Source organism: Manis pentadactyla, chromosome X (assembly GCF_030020395.1).
Source record: "Manis pentadactyla isolate mManPen7 chromosome X, mManPen7.hap1, whole genome shotgun sequence".
Classification (NCBI taxonomy): domain Eukaryota; kingdom Metazoa; phylum Chordata; class Mammalia; order Pholidota; family Manidae; genus Manis; species Manis pentadactyla.
In genome coordinates, this window is record NC_080038.1 from 59,700,111 (window position 1) to 59,722,436 (window position 22,326).

The following is a 22,326-nucleotide window of genomic DNA, read 5'->3' on the forward strand; positions in this document are numbered from 1 at the left end:
TCATGTACTCTACCCATTTTTTCAGCGGGTTTTTTGCTTTTTGGGTGTTGAGGCATGTGAAATCTTTATATATTTGGGGTGTTAACCACTTATCAGATGAGTTGCTTATGAATATATTCTCCCATACTGTAGGATGCCCTTTTGTTCAGCTGATGTACAGAAGCTTTTTAGTTTGATGTAGTTCCATTTGTTCATTTTTTATTTTGATTACCTTGCCCAAGGAGATGTGTCCAGGAAAAAATTCCTTATGCTTTATGTTCAAGAGATTTTTGCCTATGTTTTCTTTTAAGAGTTTTATGGTTTCATGACTTACATTTAGGTCTTTGATCCATGTCAATGTTACTTTTCTATGTGGAGTTAGACAATAATCCAGTTTCATTCTCACACATAGCTCTCCAGTTTTGCCAGCACCAGTTGTTGATGAGGCTGTCATTTCCCCATTGTACATCCATGGCACCTTTGTTGTATATCAATTGGCCATATATTTGTGAGTTTATGTCTAGGCTCTCTATTCTGTTCCATTGATATATGGGTCTGTCCTTGAGTCAGTACCAAATTGTTTTGACTACTGTGGCTTTCTAGTAGAGTTTGAAGTTGTGGAGTGTAATTCCCCCAGCTTTATTCTTTCTTCTCAGGATTGCTATGGCTATTCCAGGTCTTTTGTGGTTCCTTATGAATTGTAGAACTATTTGTTGTAGTTTGTTGAAGAATGCTGTTGGTATTTTGATAGGGATTGCATTGAATCTGTAGATTGCTTTAGGCAGGATGGCCATTTTGATAATTTTAATTCATCCTATCCATGAGCATGGGATGTATTTCCATTTATTGGTGTCTTCTTTAATTTCTCTCATGAGTGTCTTGTAGTATTCAGGGTATAGGTCTTTCACCTCCTTGATCAGGTTTATTCCTAGGTATTTTATTCTTTTTGATGCAACTGTAAATGGAATTGTTTTCCTGATTTCTCTTTCTGCTAGTTCATTTTTAGTATATAATAATAGATTTCTGTGTACTAATTTTGTATACTGGAACTTTGCTGAATTAAGTTATTAGTTCTTATAGTTTTCTGGTGGATTCTATAGGGTTTTCTATCTATAATATCATGTCATATGCAAATATTGATAGTTTAAATTTCTCCTTACCAGTTTGGATACCTTTTATCTTTTTGTTTTGTCTGATTGTTGTGGCTAGGACCTCCAGTACTATGTTGAATAAAAGTGATGAGGGTGGGAATCCTGTCCTGTTTCCAACCTTAGTGGAAAAGCTTTCACCTTTTTGCTAATAAGTATAAGTATGATGTTGGTTGTGGGTTTGCCATATATAGCCTTTATTAGATTGAGATATGTACCCTCTATACCCGTTTTGTTGAGAGTTTTAATAATTGATGTAAATTTTGTCAAATGCTTTCTCAGCATTCTTGAGATGATCATGTGGTTTTCATCCTTTTTGTTAATGTGGTGTATGATATTGATTGATTTATGAACACTTCCATCCTGGAATAAGTCCCACTTGATGATGATGGATGATCTATTTTATGTATTTTTGGATTCAGTTTGCTAATATTTTGTTGAATATTTTTGCATTGATGTTCATTGGGCATATTATTTAATTTTCTTTTTGTGGTGCCTTTGGTTAGAGTGATGCTAGCTGCATAGAATGATTTTGGAAGTTTTCCCTCCTCCTCTACTTTTTGGAATACTTTAAGAAGGATGGGTATTAGCTCTTCTTTAAATGTTTGGTAGAATTTGGCTGTAAAGCCATCTTTACCTGGAGTTCTGCTTTTGGGGAACTTTTTGATTACCAGTTCAATTTCATTGCTATTAATTGTTCTGTTCAGATTTTCTTTATTTCTCAGTCAGTCTTGAAAGTTGTATTTTTCTAGGAAGTCCATTTCTTCCAAATTGTCCAATTTATTGGCATATAATTTTTCATAGTATTCTGTAACAATTCTTTATATTTCTGTGGTATCCATTGTGATTATTCCTTCTTTATTTGTGATTCTGTTTATGTGTGTACACTCTTTTTTTTTTCTTGATAAGCCTGGCTAGGGGTTTATCTATTTTGTTTATTCTCTCAAAAAACCAGGCCCTCGTTTCATTGATTTTTTTCTATTATTTTATTCTTCTCTCTTTCATTTATTTCTGCTATGATATTTATTATATCCTTCCTTCTACTGACTTTTGGTTTCATTTTTTCTTCTTTTTCTAGTTTCTTTAATTGTGATTTTAGACTGTTAATTTGGGATTTTTCTTGTTTCTTGAGGTAAGCCTGTATTTCTATGTACTTTCCTCTTGGAACTGACTTTGCCACATCCCACAGATTAGGGGCTGTTATGTTTTTGTTTTCATTTGTCTCCATGTATTGCTTGATTTCAATTTTAATTTGGTAATTGATCCATTGATTATTTAGAAGCATGTTGTTTAGGCTTCATTTGTTTGTAAGTCTTTTTGTTTTCTTTGTGGAATTTATTTCTACTTTCATACCCTTGGGGTCCTGAGAAGCTGCTTAATGAAGTTTCAATATTTTTTAGTTTATTGAAGTTTCTCTTGTGGCCTACTTTATGATCTCTTTTGGAGAATCTTCCATGTACACTTGAGAATAATGTGTGTCATGCTGCTTTTGGATGTCCTGCAGGTATCTGTTAAGTCAATTTCATCTAATGTACTGTTCAGTGCCTCTATTTCCTTATTTATTTTCTGTCTGGATGATCTCTCTGATGTGAGTGGTGCTTTAAAGTCTCCTAAAATGAATATGTTACAATCTATTTCCTCATTTAATTCTGTTAATATTTGTTTTAAATATTTAGGTGCTCCTGTATTAGGTGCATAGACATTTATAATAGTTATATCCTCTTGTTGGACTGTTTTAGTACATTAAATATATCATACCACTACTTTCTGGCCTGTAGAGTTTCTGTTGAGAAGACTGCTGATAGCCTGCTGGGGTTTCCTTTATAAGTAATCTTTTTCTCTTTCCAGCTGCTTTCAACATACCCTCCTTATCATTGATCTTTGCCATTTTAATTATTATATGTCTTGGTGGGTTTTTTTTTTTTTTTGCTATGGTTCCTTTTGTGAGGTGATCTCTGCACTTCCATGATCTGAGTGTCTATTTTCTTCCCCAGATCGGGGAAACTTTCAAGAGTTCTTTCCTCAAAGAGACTTTCTTTCCCTTTGTCTTTCTCTTCTCCTTCTGGTACACCTATTATGAGAATCCTGTTTCATTTGGATTGGTCACATAGTTCTCTTAGCATTCTTTAATTTCTAGACATAATATTTTCTCTCTGTTCCTCAGCTTCTTTGTTTTACTGTTCCCTAACTTTTATTTCATTTACCATCTCTTCTACATCATCTAACCTACTTTTAAATCCCTCCATTGTATGTTTTATTTAATATGCTGCATTCTTCAGCTCTGAGTAACTCTTTTTCATGTTTTCTATCTCTTTGTTGAAGCCCTACTTGAGATCGTATATACTTTTCTGTAAATCTGTGAGCATGTTTATGACTTTTATTTTGAAATTTTTATCAAGAAGACTGGTGATCTCTGTTTCATTTAACCCTCTTTCTTGGGTTTTCTCTTCTAGTTTTGTTTGAATCAAATTCCTCTACCTTCTCATCTTGTCAGTCTGTGTTTCTCCCTTTGTATTAGATGTCTCTGGTGTGTTTTCTGGTCTAAAGAGTAATAGCTTCATGATGAGTGTTATGGTGCCCAGAACCTTAAGACTTTTTACTCTCTACTGCCTGGTTCTATTTTGTAAGAATCCCAGCTGTTGAAATGTTATGGGTGGGGCCTCCTGTGTTGCTTCTGTAGTGGTCTACATCTAGGTGGACAATTTGCTTGAGCTGCCATCTTTGTGATAAGTTCAGGAATCTCTGTTGAGCTTGTTGTGCATGGGGCCACTCTCTGCCTGGACAGAAGCAATGGCAGGGATGCAAGGTTATTGGGTGGGCAGACTTTTTTATGGCTCTTCCCCAGACAGATGCACATCACTGGGTTTGGACACCCACAGGTAAGAAAGACCTCCTGGGGCTGACTCCTCCAGGCACATCTCCAGTTGGGCTGAAATGGAGGCAGGCAACATGGGAGAGTCTCCCTCTGCCTTCCAGGCAGCAAAGTCTGATGCTGCCACTGAGTCAAGTAGGTTGTCTGTCAGCAGCATATGCACATGGAGGAGACTTGGGTCTGCATTGCCCACAAAAGGGATGTACCATCTGGGGTTCCCAGGAGTTGCCAATCTGTTGGGCCAAGGAGGGTTTGGGGAGGTATCCTGTACCTGCCTGTTGTCCTTGAGAGAGTTCCATCCAACCCTTGTGCACTCTAGTACTCCTCCAACTACTGGCAAGTTTTTCAAACTGCTGTCTCTTCTTTGTGTCTCTGGATTGGTGGAGTATGCCTGTCTTCCACACTGGCTGGAGTCTCAGCCTCCCAGAATGTTCTGCCTACCCCTGGTGTCCAGTCTCAGTAATCACTGGAACCTAGTGTAATGTGGGCTTGTGCTCCCAGAGCAGATCTCCAAGTCCAGGTGTGTAGCACTCCTGGGCTTTTACACTCTCCCTGCTCCATTCCTCTGTCTCCTGCCCGTAGGCTGGGGTTGGGGAGGGTGTGCATCTCACTTGAACCCAGCACTGTCTCCTCTCTCTTTTCTGTGTGGTCCTCTCTTCTTCCTCAGGTATAGGGGGTCTGTTCTGCAGTCTTCAGATCATTTTCAGATCTAGCTGCATTTGCTGTATTTGCCTTTTTTATGTGTTGTTGGGAGGTGGTTTCTTTCTTGCCTTCTTATTATGCCATCTTTAATCCTTGCATCTCTGGGCTAAGTGCTTTATATAGTAACACTGACAATAATGGCTCATTGCCAATGGGTATTAAGCATTAGTCTATGCTTTGGGCCAATTATATCATCAAGGAGTTTAGGGTCAGATGAGGATACTGGCCATAGTAACATTCATTTTCCCTACACTCCACACATCCAGGATTCTCACCTCACCATCTACATACGCTCAGTCTTCCATGATCATCCCTGTGTGAGAAAACTGGAGCATTGTAACTAGATTCTACAACAGCAATAGAGTATAACAATAACATACAGATAAATAGGAAAATTATGATACAGATAAAAATATTTATACTATTCCTCAAGCCTGAGATTAGTTGCCCTCAAGTGGTTATTCCAACTGTATTCAAACCAGTCTCAGTTCACATCACATTTCACATTTTCCATGAGAGGCCAGTAGCAGTACTGATACAGAGCTCCATGTGCACCCAGTGAGTACAGTTTTTTTTTTTGAAGGGTAGTTGACACACAGTATTATATTAGTTTCAGGTACACAGTGATTCAACATTTATATACATGATAATTCTAGCTACCAGCTATCACCATACAAAGTTGTTACAATATTTTAACTATATTCCTTATGATATACATTACATCCCGGTTACTTAATTATTTTACAATTGGAAGTCAGTACTTTTTTTTTGAGAGGGCATCTCTCATATTTATTGATCAAATGGTTGTTAACAACAATAAAATTCTGTATAGGGGAGTCAATGCTCAGTGCACCATCATTAATCCACCCCAAGCCTAATTTTCATCAGTCTCCAAACTTCTGAAGCATAAAGAACAAGTTCTTACATGGAGAACAAATTCTTACATAGGGAATAAGTTACATGGTGAACAGTACAAGGGCAGTCATCACAGAAACTTTCGGATTTGCTCATGCATTATGAACTATAAACAGTTCAAATATGAATATTCGTTTGATTTTTATACTTGATTTATATGTGGGTACCACATTTCTCTCTTTATTATTATTGTTTTTAATAAAATGCTGAAGTGGTAGGTAGATGCAAGATAAAGGTAGAAAACATAGTTTAGTGTTGTAAGAGAGCAAATGTAGATGATCAGGTGTGTGCCTGTAGTCTATGTGTTAATCCAAGCTAGACAAGGGCAATAAAACATCCATGGATGCAGAAGATTTCTCTCAGAACAGGGGGAGTGAGGTTCTAAGCCTAACCTCTGTTGATCCCCAATTTCTCACCTGATGGCCCCACTGTGACTGTGCCTGTCTTAGGTTGTTCCTCCCTTGAGGAATCTTACCCGTCTCTGGCTAACCAGTCATCTTCCGGGGCCATACAGGGAAATGTAAAGTTGCTAAGTGGGAGAGAAGCCTTATTGTTGAAACGGATAGCTTTTTACTTCTTTGCATATTTATGCCCTGTGGCTTCTATACCCAGCATTTGTCTTGAGGTATCTTTACCACTTGGAAGAATTATGATACTCGGTAAATTCGATATGAGGCACGAATTCTATTTAAGGGTTGTAATTGGGAAGGAAGAAGAAAAGCTATAGAAGTAGCAGGCGGAGGAAAACATGGGAAGATTGATTATTTCTTTGACATATCTTCTTGTAGAGTAACTTCAGCATGTATAGGTTTTAAACTACTAATTAACTTGTGCACACACATTAACATAATAGGAGTACAGTTACATAACCAATGCAGACCTATAATTACCGACAATCTCCAGTGAAACCAAGAAAACCAGTTAGGCACCTTAGGCATTTGTGAAAACTTATCTATGATATGGTGGATTTTGTCCAACTGAACTTGAATAGTTTGAGAGAAATCAGACAAATTAAAACAACTCATTCCTGGGGACTGTTCATATCCCATATGTTCTTTTAACAGTAGATAGTCTGTAGTTGTAAGATTTTGGAGATCAGCTACAATTTGCACTTCTCCTAATTCTTGGTTGAGTTCCAACAGCATAGATCCAGTCATATTTGTTGTTTTACTGTATGCACCGGCCAGCTTAGATATCTTCTTCTTCATTCCCATGGCAAGTCCAGGAACCGGTGGGATGAGTGCATCTACAGCTGTAGCAGCGTGTGGATCTTTGTTAGGGTTTTTTGATGATCATCTTCTGGTAAGAGTCTTCCAGAGAGTGCTGATGTTGGAAGTTCTTTTTCATATCGTATCTTAGTTCATTTACTGGGTGGCCAAATTAGGCTTTGATCCTCTGTATAAACACAAACAGACCCTTTGCCCACACTTTGATATGCACTTTATACCATTGTGTAGAACTCATTGGAGGTCACCACACAGGAACTGCTTTTTTTTTTTGTTATCAGTAATCTACACTTATATGACGAATATTATGTTTACGAGACTCTCCCCTATACCAGGTCACCCCTATAAACTGCTTTATAGTCACTGTCCATCAGCATAGCAAAATGTTGTAGAATCACTACTTGTCTTCTCTGTGTTGTACAGCCCTCCCCGTTCTCACCCCCATGCATGCTAATCTTAATAACCCCCTTCTTCTACCCCCCCGCCTTATCCCTCCCTACCCACCCATCCTCCCCAGTCCCTTACCCTTTGGTACCTGTTAGTCCATTCTTGAGTTCTGTGATTCTGCTGCTGTTTTGTTCCTTCAGTTTTTCCTTTGTTCTTATACTCCACAGATGAGTGAAATCATTTGGTATTTCTCTTTCTCAACTTGGCTTATTTCACTGAGCATAATACCCTCCAGCTCCATCCATGTTGCTGCAAATGGTAGGATGTGCCCTTTTCTTATGGCTGAGCAGTATTCCATTGTGTATATGTACCACATCTTCTTTATCCATTCATCTATCGATGGACATTTAGGTTGCTTCAAATTCTTGGCTATTGTAAATAGTGCTGCGATAAACATAGGGGTGCATCTGTCTTTCTCAAACTTGATTGCTGCGTTCTTAGGGTAAATTCCTAGAAGTGGAATTCCTGGGTCAAATGGTAAGTCTGTTTTGAGCATTTTGATGAACCTTCATACTGCTTTCCACAATGGTTGAACTAATTTACATTCCCACCAGCAGTGTAGGAGGGTTCCCCTTTCTCCAAAGCCTCGACAACATTAGTTGTTGTTTGTCTTTTGTAAGGCAGCCATCCTTACTGGTGTGAGGTGATACCTCATTGTAGTTTTAATTTGCATTTCTCTGATAATTAGCGATGTGGAGCATCTTTTCATGTGTCTGTGGGCCATCTGTATTTCTATTTTGGAGGACTGTCTGTTCAGTTCCTCTGCCCATTTTTTAATTGGGTTATTTGTTTTTTGTTTGTTGAGGCATGTGAGCTCTTTATATATTATGGACGTCAAGCCTTTATCGGATCTGTCATTTTCAAATATATTCTCCCATACTGTAGGGTTCCTTTTTGTTCTATTGATGGTGTCTTATGCTGTACAGAAGGTTTTCAGCTTAATATAGTCCCACTTGTTCATTTTTGCTGTTGTTTTCCTTGCCCGGGGAGATATGTTCAAGAAGAGGTCACTCATGTTTATGTCTAACAGGATTTTGCCTATGTTTTCTTCCAAGAGTTTAATGGTTTCGTGACTTACATTCAGGTTTTTGATCCATTTTGAGTTTATTTTTGTATATGGGGTTAGACAATTGTCCAGTTTCATTCTCCTACATGTAGCTGTCCAGTTTTGCCAGCACCATCTGTTGAAGAGACTGTCATTTCGCCATTGTATGTCCATGGCTCCTTTATCAAATATGAAATGACCATATATGTCTGGGTTAATGTCTGGATTGTCTAGTCTGTTCCATTGGTCTGTGGCTCTGTTCTTTTGCCAGTACCAAATTGTCTTGATTACTATGGCTTTCTCATAGTGCTTGAAGTTGGGGAGTGAGATTCCCCCTACATTATTCTTCTTTCTCAGGATTGCTTTGGCATTTCGGGGTCTTTGGTGTTTCCATATGAATTTTTGAATTATTTGTTCCAGTTCATTGAAGAATGTTGCTGGTAGTTTCATAGGGATTGCATCAAATCTGTATATTGCTTTGGGCAGGATGGCCATTTTGACGATATTAATTCTTCCTAGCCACGAGCATGGGATGAGTTTCCATCTGTTAGTGTCCCCTTTAATTTCTCTTAAGAGTGACTTGTAGTTTTCAGTGTATAAGTCCTTCACTTCTTTGGTTAGGGTTATTCCAAGGTATTTTATTTTTTTTGAAGCAATTGTGAATGGAGTTTTTTTTCTGATTTCTCTTCCTTTTGGTTCATTGTTAATGTACAGGAAAGCCACAGATTTCTTTCTGTTAATTTTGTATCCTGCAACTTTGCTGTATTCCGATATCAGTTCTAGTAGTTTTGGGGTGGAGTCTTTAGGGTTTTTTATGTACAGTATCATGTCATCTGCAAATAGTGACAGTTTAACTTCTTCTTTACCAATCTGGATTCCTTGTATTTTTTTGTTTTGTCTGATTTCTGTGGCTAGGACCTCCAGTACTATGGTAAATAACAGTGGGGTGAGAGGGCATCCCTGTCTTGTTACCAATCTCAGAGGAAAAGCTTTGAGCTTCTCTCTGTTCAGTATAATGTTGGCTGTGGTTTTATCATAAATGGCCTTTATTATGTTGTCGTACTTGCCCTCTATTCCCATTTTGCTGAGAGTTTTTATCATGAATGGATGTTGAACTTTGTCAAATGCTTTTTCAGCATCTATGCAGATGATCATGTGGTTTTTGTCTTTCTTTTTGTTGATGTGGTGGGTGATGTTGATGGACTTTCGAATGTTGTACCATCCTTGCATCCCTGGGATGAATCCCACTTGGACATAGTGTACGATTCTTTTGATGTTTTTTTGAATTCGGTCTGCTAATATTTTGTTGAGTATTTTTGCATCTACATTCATCAGGGATATCGGTCTGTAGTTTTCTTTTTTGGTGGGGTCTTTGCCTGGTTTTGGTATTAGGGTGATATTAGCTTCATAGAATGAGTTTGGGAGTACCACTCCTCTTCTATTTTTTGAAAACTTTAAGGAGAATGGGTATTATGTCTTCCCTGCATGTCTGATAAAATTCCGAGGTGAATCCATCTGGCCCGGGGGTTTTGTTCTTTGGTAGTTTTTTGATTACCGCTTCAATTTCGTTGCTGGTAATTGGTCTGTTTAGATTTTGTGTTTCTTTCTGGGTCAGTCTTGGAAGGTTGTATTTTTCTAGGAATTTGTCCATTTCTCCTAGGTTTCCCAGCTTGTTAGCATATAGGTTTTCATAGTACTCTCTAATAATTCTTTGTATTTCTGTGGGCTCCTTTGTGATTTTTCCTTTCTCGTTTCTGATACTGTTGATTTGTGTTGACACTCTTTTCCTCTTAATAAGTCTGGCTAGAGGCTTATCTATTTTGTTTATTTTCTCAAAGAACCAGCTCTTGGTTTCATTGATTTTTGCTATTGTTTTATTCTCAATTTTATTTATTTCTTCTCTGATCTTTATTATGTCCATCCTTCTGCTGACCTTAGGCCTCATTTGTTCTTCTTTTTCCAATTTCGATAATTGTGACATTAGACCATTCATTTGGGATTGTTCTTCCTTTTTTAAATATGCCTGGATTGCAATATACTTTCCTCTTAAGACTGCTTTTGCGTGTCCCACAGTAGTTGGGGCTTTGTGTTGTTGTTGTTGTTTGTTTCCATATATTGCTGGATCTCCATTTTGATTTGGTCATTGATCCATTGATTATTTAGGAGCGTGTTGTTAAGCCTCCATGTGTTTGTAAGCCTTTTTGCTTTCTTTGTACAGTTTATTTCTAGTTTTATGCCTTTGTGGTCTGAAAAGTTGGTTGGTAGGATTTCAATCTTTTGGAATTTACTGAGGCTCTTTTTGTGGCCTAGTATGTGGTCTATTCTGGAGAATGTTCCATGTGCACTTGAGAAGAATGTGTATCCTGTTGCTTTTTGATGTAGAGTTCTAAAGATGTCTATTAGGTCCATCTGTTCTAGTGTGTTGTTCAGTGCCTCTGTGTCCTTACTTATTTTCTGTCTGGTGGATCTGTCCTTCGGAGTGAGTGTTGTGTTGAATTCTCCTAGAATGAATGCATTGCATTCTATTTCCTCCTTTAGTTCTGTTAGTATTTGTTTCAGGTATTTTGGTGCTCCTGTATTGGGTGCATATATATTTATAATGGTTATATCCTCTTGTTGGACTGAGCCCTTTATCATTATGTAATGTCCTTCTTTGTCTTTTGTTACTTTCTTTATTTTGAAGTCTGTTTTGTCTGATACCAGAATTGCAACTCCTGCTTTCTTCTCTCTGTTGTTTGCATGAAATATCTTTTTCCATCCCTTGACTTTAAATCCGTGCATGTCTTGGGTTTGAGGTGAGTCTCTTGTAAGCAGCATATGGATGGATCTTGCTTTTTTATCCATTCTATTACTCTGTGTCTTTTTTTATTGGTGCATTCAGTCCATTTACATTTAGGGTGATTATTGAAAGGTATGTACTTATTGCCATTGCACCCTTTAAGTTTGTGGTTACCAAAGGTTCAGGGTTAGCTTCTTTACTATCTTACTGTCTAACATAACTCGCTTGTTGAGCTATTATAAACGTGGTCTGATGATTCTTTATTTCTCACCCTTCTTATTCCTCCTCCTCCCTTCTTCATATGTTGGGTGTTTTGTTCTGTGCTCTTTTTAGGAGTACTCCCATCTAGAGCAGTCTCTGTAGGATGCCCTGTAGAGGTTCTTTGTGGGAGGCAAATTCCCTCAAGTTTTGCTTGTCTGGGAATTGTTTAATCCCTCCCTCATATTTCAATGATATTCGTGCTGGATACAGTAGTCTTTGTTCGAGGCCCTTCTGTTTCATTGCATTAAGTATATCATGCATTCTCTTCTGGCCTGTAGGGTTTCTGTTGAGAAGTCTGATGATAGCCTGATGGGTTTTCCTTTGTAGGTAACCTTTTTTTTCTCTCTGGCTGCCTTTAATACTTTGTCCTTGTCTTTGATCTTTGCCATTTTAATTATTATATATCTTGGTGTTGCCTTCCTTGGATCCCTTGTCATGGGAGTTCTGTGTGCCTCTGTGGTCTGAGAGGCTATTTCCTCCTCTAGTTTGGGGATGTTTTCGGCAGTTATTTCTTCAAAGACATTTTCTTTCCCTTTTTCTCTCTCTTCTTCTTCTTCTGGTACCCCTATAATGCAGATATTATTCCGTTTTGATTGGTCACTCAGCTCTCTTAGAATTCTTTCATTCCTGGAGATCCTTTTATCTCTCTCTGCATCAGCTTCTCTGCGTTCCTGTTCTCTGTTTTCTAGTCCATTAATTGTCTCTTGCATCTCGTCCATTCTGTTTTGAAATCCTTCCAGAGCTTGTTTTATTTCTGTGTTCTCCTTCCTTAGTTCTTGCATATTTCTCTGCAAGTCCATCAGCATCGTTATGACTTTTGTTTTGAATTCTTTTTCAGGAAGACTGGTTAAATCTATCTCTCCAGGTTCCTTCTCAGGGGAAGATGTAGCAGATGCTGAAGCTGTCTGGGTTAGTCTTGCCTGGATCATATTTTTTTGCCTTTTCATGTTGACAGGTGCTATTGACTGTCAGCTGGGAGGTCCAAACTTTTCACTTGCTACTGGCCTTTCTTTACTGGGACAACTCCGACCCCTACTGGCTTGTGTTGGGTAGTTGTGTGTAGACTGGGTCTTTGTGTCTTGCCCGGCCAATATGGAAGAATCTCCCTTTCTGAGGGTGTGGTCTGCCTTAGGCTGCTTCTCTGCTTTCACAGCGCCCGGAGGGGTGATGGACAGGGGGGCTGTTTGGCTGTTTACCTCCATGAGGTGTCTCAGAGATGTTGCCCATGGGGTTCGTGTGCCCGGTTTTCCATGTAATTTCCAGCCACTGGGTTGTGACCTGTGTTGTTTCTATCCAGCTGTTACATCCCTGTCCCTTTAAGACTTTCAAAAAGCACTCGCTTTTCTTTGTCACAGGAGCATCAGCTTCGGAACCCACTCAGAGGTCTTGCTGCCCTGCTTCCCTAGTTTCCAGCCCTCCACGCATGCACTGTGTCTGCTCTCTGTTGCGGGTGTCTGGGGCTGGGTGTTTAGCAGTCCTGGGCTCCCTTTCCCTCCCGCCGGGATCTGGGGGGAAGCATGCTGGGGTCCCGCCCAGCCAGGGGTTGTATCTTACCCCTTTCACCAAGCGCTGGGCTCTCGCCCGTGTGGTTGTAGTCTGGCTGTTGTCCTGTGTCTTCTGGTATCTCTTTTAGGATTAGTTGTATTTGTTGTATTTTCAAAAATATATATGTTTTTGTTAGGAGATTCCCACTGTCCTACTCACGCCGCCATGTTGGCTCCTCAAAAAGCAAGTATAGTTTTTGATAGGGTGTGTGCCACAAAGACATTAGAGGCAATTAACATTAAGGGTGATAAGGCACATGTTTTATTTCCTCTAACATGGGCAGATCTTGTCCATTAGGTAGGATGCATGCAAAAGAGTGGTCCTGTGATAGGACTACAGCAGAAAGGGGATCCTGTCTAATTCTAGCATACCACATCTTTACACCTCTCCCTGTGGGAGTTACTGAGGAGTCTATATATACTGCTACTGGAGGTGCTTGCACTGGCCATAAAGACAAAACAAAAACTCCCCAGTAGGATTATCTTAACTTCCAGCCACTTAGGGTACATTACCATGATCTTTGGGGGACAGTCTGCCATTACTTCAGGAATACATAGAAGGCCTGCCTTCAGGCCTTGTCCACAGTGTGACAGGATGGCCAGCTATTGCTTGACCATGTGTTGAAACTTTCAAGGCCATGTCCACTGAACAGTCTCCAGGGTTTTTGCAGTTGGTGCTGGTAGCAAGATACTATTCTGGGAGCCAAACCATGGTTTCAATGATTCCTCCTTAGTTTGTACTTGCATTTGTACAGGGGAAGCAAAAATGTATGTCAGGGCTCATGCCCCTTTCTGGGGCTTTTCATTCAAACACTGTAGCACTGTGCATAAGTGAACTAACCATCCTTGTAGACTATTGGTGACTGAATTCAGGCCAGGTTCTAACAAACCATTGAATCTCTCTATTATGCCTTCCACAGTAGGATTATATGGTACATGAAACTTCCATTTGATCACTAATTATTACACCAATTCTTGTAGTGCATGTCCAGAAAAGTGGATGCCTTGACCACTCTCAATTATGTGTGGTCACTCACAGGCTGCAAAGAGATGTTCCAGGCCTCTTTTGGTCATTTGCTGCTCTGTGCAATGTGCAGGAAAAGCATCCAGAAGTCCAGTACCTTTTTCCACATCAGTTGTGACATATTGCTACCCTTCTGACAGAGGCATAGCCCAATATAATCTATCTGCCACCTGATGAGGGGCGTCATCCCCTTAACTATTGTCCCATGTTGCTGTGGGACTTGGTGTAAGTCCCTTTTACAGCATGCAGTGCACTCCTGCAAGGCTCTGCTAACTTCCTCAAATGTCAAAGGCAGGCCCCACTGAAGGGCTACAGCTCACATTGTCTTCTGCACTGTATGCAACAAACATTGGCCAGCCTGTTGAATTGTAAGAACCAAAGACATAAAACTTTAGTTAAGGAGTTGTCTGCTATTTAAAATGTGAAAGCAGAACCATATACCTACAAACACTTTGAAAATAAAGGAAATAGGTATCACAAAAAGACATAGTTAATGTTTTGATTATAGGGGTTATTATGAGGGGATGTTCTCCCTTACATCATACAGGACCTCTGGGGAGTCATAGGAAAGGAACTTCTAGGAAAACTGCTGCTTCACCTGAACAGCTGGTTTATTTTTGTTTCAACAATTGTGTGATTTTTCTTACTAGTTGAATTGCCCACTTTGTTTTGGATGCCAGGTGGTTAGAGTCCAACCTGTATCACACCACTGGCAGAGTGCAGAATCCTATGGAATGTACTGTGTATACCAAGTCATTCCTGGAACCATCTTGTTTTCTTACACAAGGCATTCTAAAAATAATCATAAATAATAATAATAATTATCCAAAAACTGAACTTAAAGGCACAGGATATTGTGATCTGATTGATAAAAATTCAACATAGCTGTTAAGAAGTTAGGTGAGCCACGAGGAACCTCAGAACTCAACTCAATGAGCTCAGGAATAAAGTTAATGAACTAAAGTGGTTCTTTACCAAAAGAGGTTGCAATTATAAAAAAGATAAAAACAAAAATTCTGGAGCTCAATAATTTGCTGAAAAGAAAAAAATATAATAGAGCATCAATAATAGGGCAGACCATTTGAAAGAAAGAATGTGTGGCATGGAAAGTAGGAATATAGAAATAATTATGTTAGAAGAGAAGAAATAACTAAGATTTTTAAAAAGTGGAGAAGCTCCATGAGAGCTATCAGTTTCTAACAAAAAGGCAAATATTTAAATAATTGGGATTCTAGAATGAGACGAGAAGGGAAAAGAGTGTATTTAAACAAATACCCGAGAACTTTCCAAAACTGAGGAAGAACTTGGACATTCAACTCCCTGAAGTTAATGAAAGACCATATTAACTCAATGCAAAAAGACCTTGTTCAAGACACATTATAATAAACTGTCAAAAATCAGTAATAAGGAAAGAATATCAAAGGCAGACAGGGGTGGGGTAGGGAGAAAGTAACCTACAAGTTAACCCCCACTAGGCTATCAGTGGATTTCTCAGCAGAACCTCTACAGTCCAGGAGAGAATGGAATGATATACTCAAAGTGTTGAAAGGACAAAAAAGAGGTAGCGACCAAAAACACTTTGTCCAGCTAAGTTATCCTTCAGGTATGAAGGAGAAATAGAGGTTTCATAGACAAACAAAAGCTGAGGGAGGCCACCACCTCTACATCTGCCTTGGAATAAATACTGAAAGTAGTTCTTTAAGTCTAGAAGAAGACACTAATCAGTCATATGAGTATATATGAAAGTACACAACACTCTGGTAAAGGTAAAAAAAAACAGAATTAGAAAACTGTAACTCTATATTAGGATGGTGTGTTAATTACTTAACTATAATATAAAGATCAATGGAAAATAATATTAAGACTAAGTATAGCTACTATAATTTGTTAACAAATGCAGAGCATAAAAAGAGATAAATTGTGACATCAAAAAAATAAAAGTGGAGGAAGAAATGGGTAGAGTGTTTATAGGAAAATGAAAACTTGATATCAGCATAAAATAGACTGTTTTTTCTGTGAGGTATTTTATAAAAGCCTTATGTTGTACACAAAGCAAAAATCTAGGGAATGCCTACATTTTGACTAAGCTGGTGATTACAGAACTGAATTATGAAAAAGGTAATTTTAATGTCAATTTTTTAAAATAATAGTTTAAAATATGTTAGGAAGACCACCATAGCGAAGTGTTTGTGGCTATCTTCAATGTTTGCCTAAATATTCATAGAAATATATTTGCTGAGCAAAGGCTATGCGTACTTTAAGATGTTTGATACGATGGTGTATTTTCCCAGACAATATGAACCCAAATGGAGTACCTTCTATCAAGGAGCTGCCCTAGGGGTACAAAGTAGGGAGCATTTCATCTCAAACTCTGTTTGAGTTCTAATTCAATGAAGCTGAGTCATTATTTTCATTCTCCCTGAGGTTATACAATTCTGTCTTACCCCGTTTCTTCCATATCTCTCAAGGTACCTCTACATAACACAAGATCTGACCTAAGCTAAACCAGGTACTCTTTTCCTTGCAACTTAAAACTGCCTAATAAATATAACATGAAAGGAGAGCAATCACAATGAAAGGAATAAATTTACCTTCCTAAACTCATTCTATGGTCACCTGTGGTGATAGGCCCCATCCTCACCCTGAGGCAGCTACAATGCTCTTTCTTATATTAAATTCAAATATGTTTTATCAAGCTTCCATCTATGGATCCTGCTCTATTCTAATTAAATTTTGCTGTCAAGTGATGTATTAGGCTTACATCATCCTTTTGTTTGTCAAGGACAAATTGTTGAGATTTTCAAAATTACCTTTTCTGTGTATCTTTTTAATGAGAACATTAGCCATCATTTAAGTAAGCAAATCTTTCAGACCAGTCAGAGGTCATAATGTGTTACAAGGCATCAAGACAGCCATTCCATAGCCAAAGCCAAGACCCATATTTGGGGTATACTTATAGAAAACCCTGGAGCCCATTGGTAAGTCTTACATTTAATTGCCAGAGGTTGTGATATGTGCTTTATTCATGGTATCTTTTGAAAGAGGTCTCTCAATCTTCTTCATCCCTCTAACCTCCATTCCCTCTACTGCCAGAGACAACTAACAACTAAGTCACTTCCTTTATCCCATATGGATCACTTGATCCTTTATCTAGAATCACATGCTGCCAGAGTTTAGAGGTCTTCTAATTCCAACTTCTCATGGTGCTGTTGGGAAACCTGAAATTTAGAAAGAGAAAAGAATGTTTTCAAGGTCAGTCAGGTAACCAATATATCTCTCACATAAGATAAAATGCTTGTCCTTAGGCTTCATAGGTCCCTTTGGTTATGCCTCTCAGGACTCCAACTTAGACCAGCTAAAAATGAACCTCTAGAAATGTTATTTTTTTCCCATCTGTGTTTACATTCACCCTTGTTCTTTAAGTCTTTTTATTTTGTTACCCAGCTTCCTTCCCTGCCCCTCAGACAGATCACTGCATTACCTGCTTTCATCCATCTCTGCAAGCAGTCCTTCTTCATGCATTCTTCCCTCAGATTTTTCTGCTCTGTATCGCTTCCAAGCCATTTCCTTCTAAGTGTGGGGGTAGCATTCCAAGAGGAAAGGGGTGGTGGTTTACCCTGGGAGAGGGCAAGCTCTGGTTAGATATCCCTTACCAGGCATAGGGACCCTCTTGCTGAGGAAATCGTAGGGATAGTCAGATCACAGTGTTCTGAGGCCACTTCCTTTGATCCAAGTCTAAAGGTGTGCAAATGTCAGTGTATTACAGAGGTCCCTAAAGGCCTCACAGCATGGTCGTGAACTTAACACATGCTTCAGGACACTCCTCCTCCTGGGAAGGTACAAACCTCATTCCAGTTCAAGGACTCAGTACACTCAGGGGTAGCCCTCATGAAACCACTGATTATCCCAAGGAAAAGACAAACTGAAGTGGAAATTAAGTAGAAAGAGGAAGCCTCATAACTTGATTTTCTCCCAAAGTTCCCTTCAGTGAAACAATTGCTGTCCAAGGAATGAAAAGCTGGGCTTTATGTTTTGTTTTGTTTATGTTAATGCCAAAAGATAAGAGAATTCACACTTCTAGAGCACTTCCTATGTACCAGGTGCTGTGTCAGGCATTTTACATGTACTGAAAATGTTCTTATTGATGGAAACACCACCTCCCAGGCAAAGAGAGCAATGTATGTCTTCTTCCCTTTCCATCACCCTCCACAGACAGCCTATCAGTAAATCTTATTCTATTCCCAAAATATTTTTATTCCATCTTATTCCCTCTCTATATTCAGTGTGACTGTAGCCCAGTACACTATCATCTCTAGACTGACCTAATGAAATAATTTATTACCCAATCTCCTTATAACTGTTCTTATGACTTTGCAATCCTTTACGCATTAACCAAAGCAATCTTTTAAATGAACATTGATTGTGTATCTTTCCTGATTAAATGGGTTCCAAATGCACATTGAATAATGCCTAAGTCTTTAACTTGAACCACAAGGTCAAATTTAGTTTCCCCGCCTTTTCTATCTTCACTCCCTGTTTCCACTCCTGCCAGTTCCACTAACCTCCTCTCAGTTCCTTGAATGTGCCATGCCCTCTTCCATTGCACAGTTTTGAACGTGATATTCTTTACCATCTGAATATTCTCCTGTTGTTCTTTACCTGGTCAACTCCTACGCATCCTTAATATTCCAATTTACATCTCATTTCTTATGAACAATTTTCCTACACTTACTCTCAGCCCCGTGCTGCTCACATTCCTACCCCCAAAATGTGTGATCCTTCTACAGCATAGATGGAGGTGTATTTAAAAGTACAATGTGCAATGACGATGTACAAAGAATTCCTACTACTCATGATACTTGTAACTATTTATTATTTATTTTCCATGCTTTGCTGTAAACTCCAAGAGGGCAAAAACAACACCTTTCATATTCCATGTAGTATTAACACAAATAGCTCTCTAAATGTTTGGTATAATTTTAAGGTGAAATGATTTGAATCTGAAGATATACTTTTTCTCATCCTTTTAAATTTTGGATTCAATTTTAGGACTATTTAGCTTATCTATTTCATATTGGCTGAATATGGGTAATTTGTGGATTCTAAGACATTGATCAATGGATAGCCACCTAAGTTGTTGGACTTATATGCATATAACCTTTCATACAAAGGTTTTCTCATATTCCCTTTTGTCACTTTAATGACAGTACCTGTAGTTATATGCCCTATTTCATTCATGATATTGGTAATTTGTGTCTTCTTTCATTTTCCTTTGTCAGTTTCACTAAATGCTTGTCAATGCTATTGACCTTTTCAAAGAAGAACCCTTTTGTTTCACTGATTTTCTCCATTTGCATTTTCTATTTCATTGATCTTTGGGGTAAGGTGATGTATATTTATTACTTTGATTGTGGTGATGTTTTCATGGAGATATATATATATATATATATATATATATCCAAATCTATCACACTGTATACATTAAATGTGTCATTTTTAAGATGTCTGTAATACCTCAGTAAAGCTGTTTGAGAAATACAAATGCCAATAGAACTAGGCTGGAGTTTGGGAGCTTGTATTTATTTACTAGATTACTTACTTACCATAATTGACATATAATTTTGTGTTAAGGTGTCCAATGTTTTAAATTGATACATTTATATATTGCATTTATATATACATTTATATATTGCAATATGATCACCACTGTAGATGATTAGTTAACACTCCACCAATATGATTAACTAATACTTCTACCACTTCACATAAATATTGTTTCTTTTAATGGTCAAAATATTTAAGATCTAGTTTCTTAGCAACTTTGAAATGTGCACTTCAGTAATGTTGACTACAATCACTCTATGTTGTGCATTAGATCTCCAGAACTTATTTATCTTCTAGTTGCAAATTTGCACTCTTTGACTAACATCTCCCCATTCACCCATTCCACAGCCCTTGGTAGCCACCATTTTATTACCTGTTTTTACAAGTTTGGCATTTTTAAATTCCACATATTAATGATGTCATATATTTGTCTTTCTGTGACTTGTCTCACTTAACACAATCCCCTCAAAGTCCATCCATGTTGCCACAAATGGTAGGATTACCCTCTTTCTCATGAATAAGTAATATTCCGTTGTATAAATATATACTACATCTTTATCCATTCATCCAGTGATAAGCAGTAAGGTTGTTTCCATATCATGGCCATTGTGAATAATGACACAATAAGCATGGAAGTGCAAATAGCTTTCCAATATCCTATTTTCATTTCCTTGGGATGTATGCCAAGAAGTGTTATTACTGGATGATATGCTACTTGAATTTTTTGTTTTCTTTGAGAAACCTCCATACTGTTTTCTATAGTGGCTGAACGAATATACATTCTCACCAACAGTGTGCAAGAGTTCTCTCTGCTCCACTTCTTTACCAACATTTGTTATCTCTTGTCTTCTTGATTATAGGCATTCTAAGAGGTATGAGGTAATAGCTCGTTGTGTTTTTGATTGGCATTTCCTTGATTATTAGTGATGCTGAGCATCTTTTCATGTACTTGTTGGCCATTTGAATATATTCTTTGGAAAAATGTTCAGATCCTTTGCCCCTTTGCCCAAAACAATCAGATTGCTTGTTTTGTTGTTCTTGTTATTGTGTTGTATGTACTCTTTATATATTTTTTGGTATTAAACCCTTCTTCAATGTATGGCTTACAAATATTTTCTCCCATTTTATAGATTGCCTTTTTATTTTGGGGATTATTTCTTTTATTTGAGAAGCTTTTTGGTTTGAGGTAGTCCCACTTGTTGGTTTTTGCTTTTGTTGCATGTGTTTTGGTGTCATATCCAAAAAATATTGCCAAGATCAATGTCAAAGAACTTCTTTTTAATGTTTACCTCCAGGGATTTTACAGTTTTACATTTTATGTTTAAGTCGTTAACCCATTCCAAGTTAATTTTTCTGAGTGGTAGAAGATAGGGGACCAATTTCATTTTTCTGCCTGGGGTTGTCAGTTTCTGAGTATTGTTTATTGAAGAGACTCTCCTTTCTCCTTTGTGGAAAAGAATTCTTGGCTCCCTTTTCAAATATTGCTGGGAATGACCAGAAATCCATGAGACAATGGATGAAGGATTACTGCACACCTTACTTTACAGCAAGAGAGGAGAAGGCGAGGGGGTCAGCGCTCAGAGGCGAAGACCCTTTTCCTCTGTTCGCTCTTGTATTTATTGTGTGCTTTCAAATCTTTACATCATGATTAAAAATACCACAATTGCAGATCACACAAGTGCAGAGAGTTACAGGATGTGATTAGTCTTAAACCTTTCATACAATCAAAGGTTTTCATGTTTTGATTATTATCAGACCCACAAAGCAGAGCTCTATGTGTGCTACATACTTGGTTAAACTAGAACTGTAGTATGCAAAAACAGCATTTGTGAAAAAACACCTTCAGGCTCATGGGCACAACAGGAGCAGGCGACTCTCAGAGCTTTCCAATGATAAAGTCTTTATGCAGACCCTGGCATTCCAAGAGTCTATACCCCATCCTGTAGTCCCATGACTCCCTCTGGAAGTTTCTATCTATATCTTAACAAGCCAAGCTTCAGGCTCATGGGAACAACAGGAACAGGCGACTCTCTCAGATTTCCAATGATAAAGTCTTTATGCAGACCCCAGCATTCCAAGAGTCTACACCCCATCCAGTAGTCCCATGAAGCCCTCTGGAGATCCCTATCTGTATTTTAGCAAGCCAAGCACTGTGCACAGCTCCGTCATTAGCATTTCCATCCCCCACAAAATATTAGTTCACCTTATTTTGTGGGAGTTTGTTGATAGATTCTCTATTCTTTTTCACTTAATTATAGTTGATATATAATATTATATTGGTTTCAGGTATACAACACAGTGATTCTATAGTTACCACATTGTTAAGTGCTTGTCATAGTAAGTATAATTATGACTGGTCAACATACAAAGATATTACAATATTATTCACTATATTCCCTATGCTGTATTTTCATCCTTTGCCTAATTTATATTATAATTGGAATTTTGTGCCTCTCTATCTCCTTTACCTATTTCACCCACCCCACTCCACATCAGCCTCCCTTATGGCAACCAAAAATCTATTCTCTGTGTCTATGAATCTAACTCTATTTTGTCTATTTGTTTTGTTTCTTTATTCTATTTCATTTGACATGTCTATTTTATTCTGGTAGCATACTGTTTTAATTATTATAGCTTTATGCCTCCTATTTTGTTCTTTCTCAAGATTTCTGTGGCTTTTCATGGTGTTTTGATTCCATATACATTTTAGGAAGGCTTTTCTATAGCTTTAAAAAACTGTCATTGGCATTTTGATACAGATTGCATGGAGTCTTTAGATG

General features: G+C 38.1%; 1 protein-coding gene across 2 annotated transcripts in view; it reads right to left on the bottom strand.

The window, feature by feature from the left end:
- Positions 1–16,945: 16,945 nt before the first annotated feature.
- OPHN1 (oligophrenin 1) overlaps positions 16,946–22,326 on the bottom strand; it is a 634,131-nt gene continuing 628,750 nt past the window's right edge. For both annotated transcript variants that reach the window (XM_057495710.1, XM_057495709.1), the window contains 2 exons: positions 17,424–17,559; positions 16,946–17,160 (listed from right to left, as the gene is read on the bottom strand). In XM_057495710.1, coding sequence (XP_057351693.1) covers positions 17,141–17,160; positions 17,424–17,559 — 156 coding nt within the window. In that variant the 3' untranslated portion in view covers positions 16,946–17,140. The remainder of the gene's footprint in view (positions 17,161–17,423; positions 17,560–22,326) is intronic.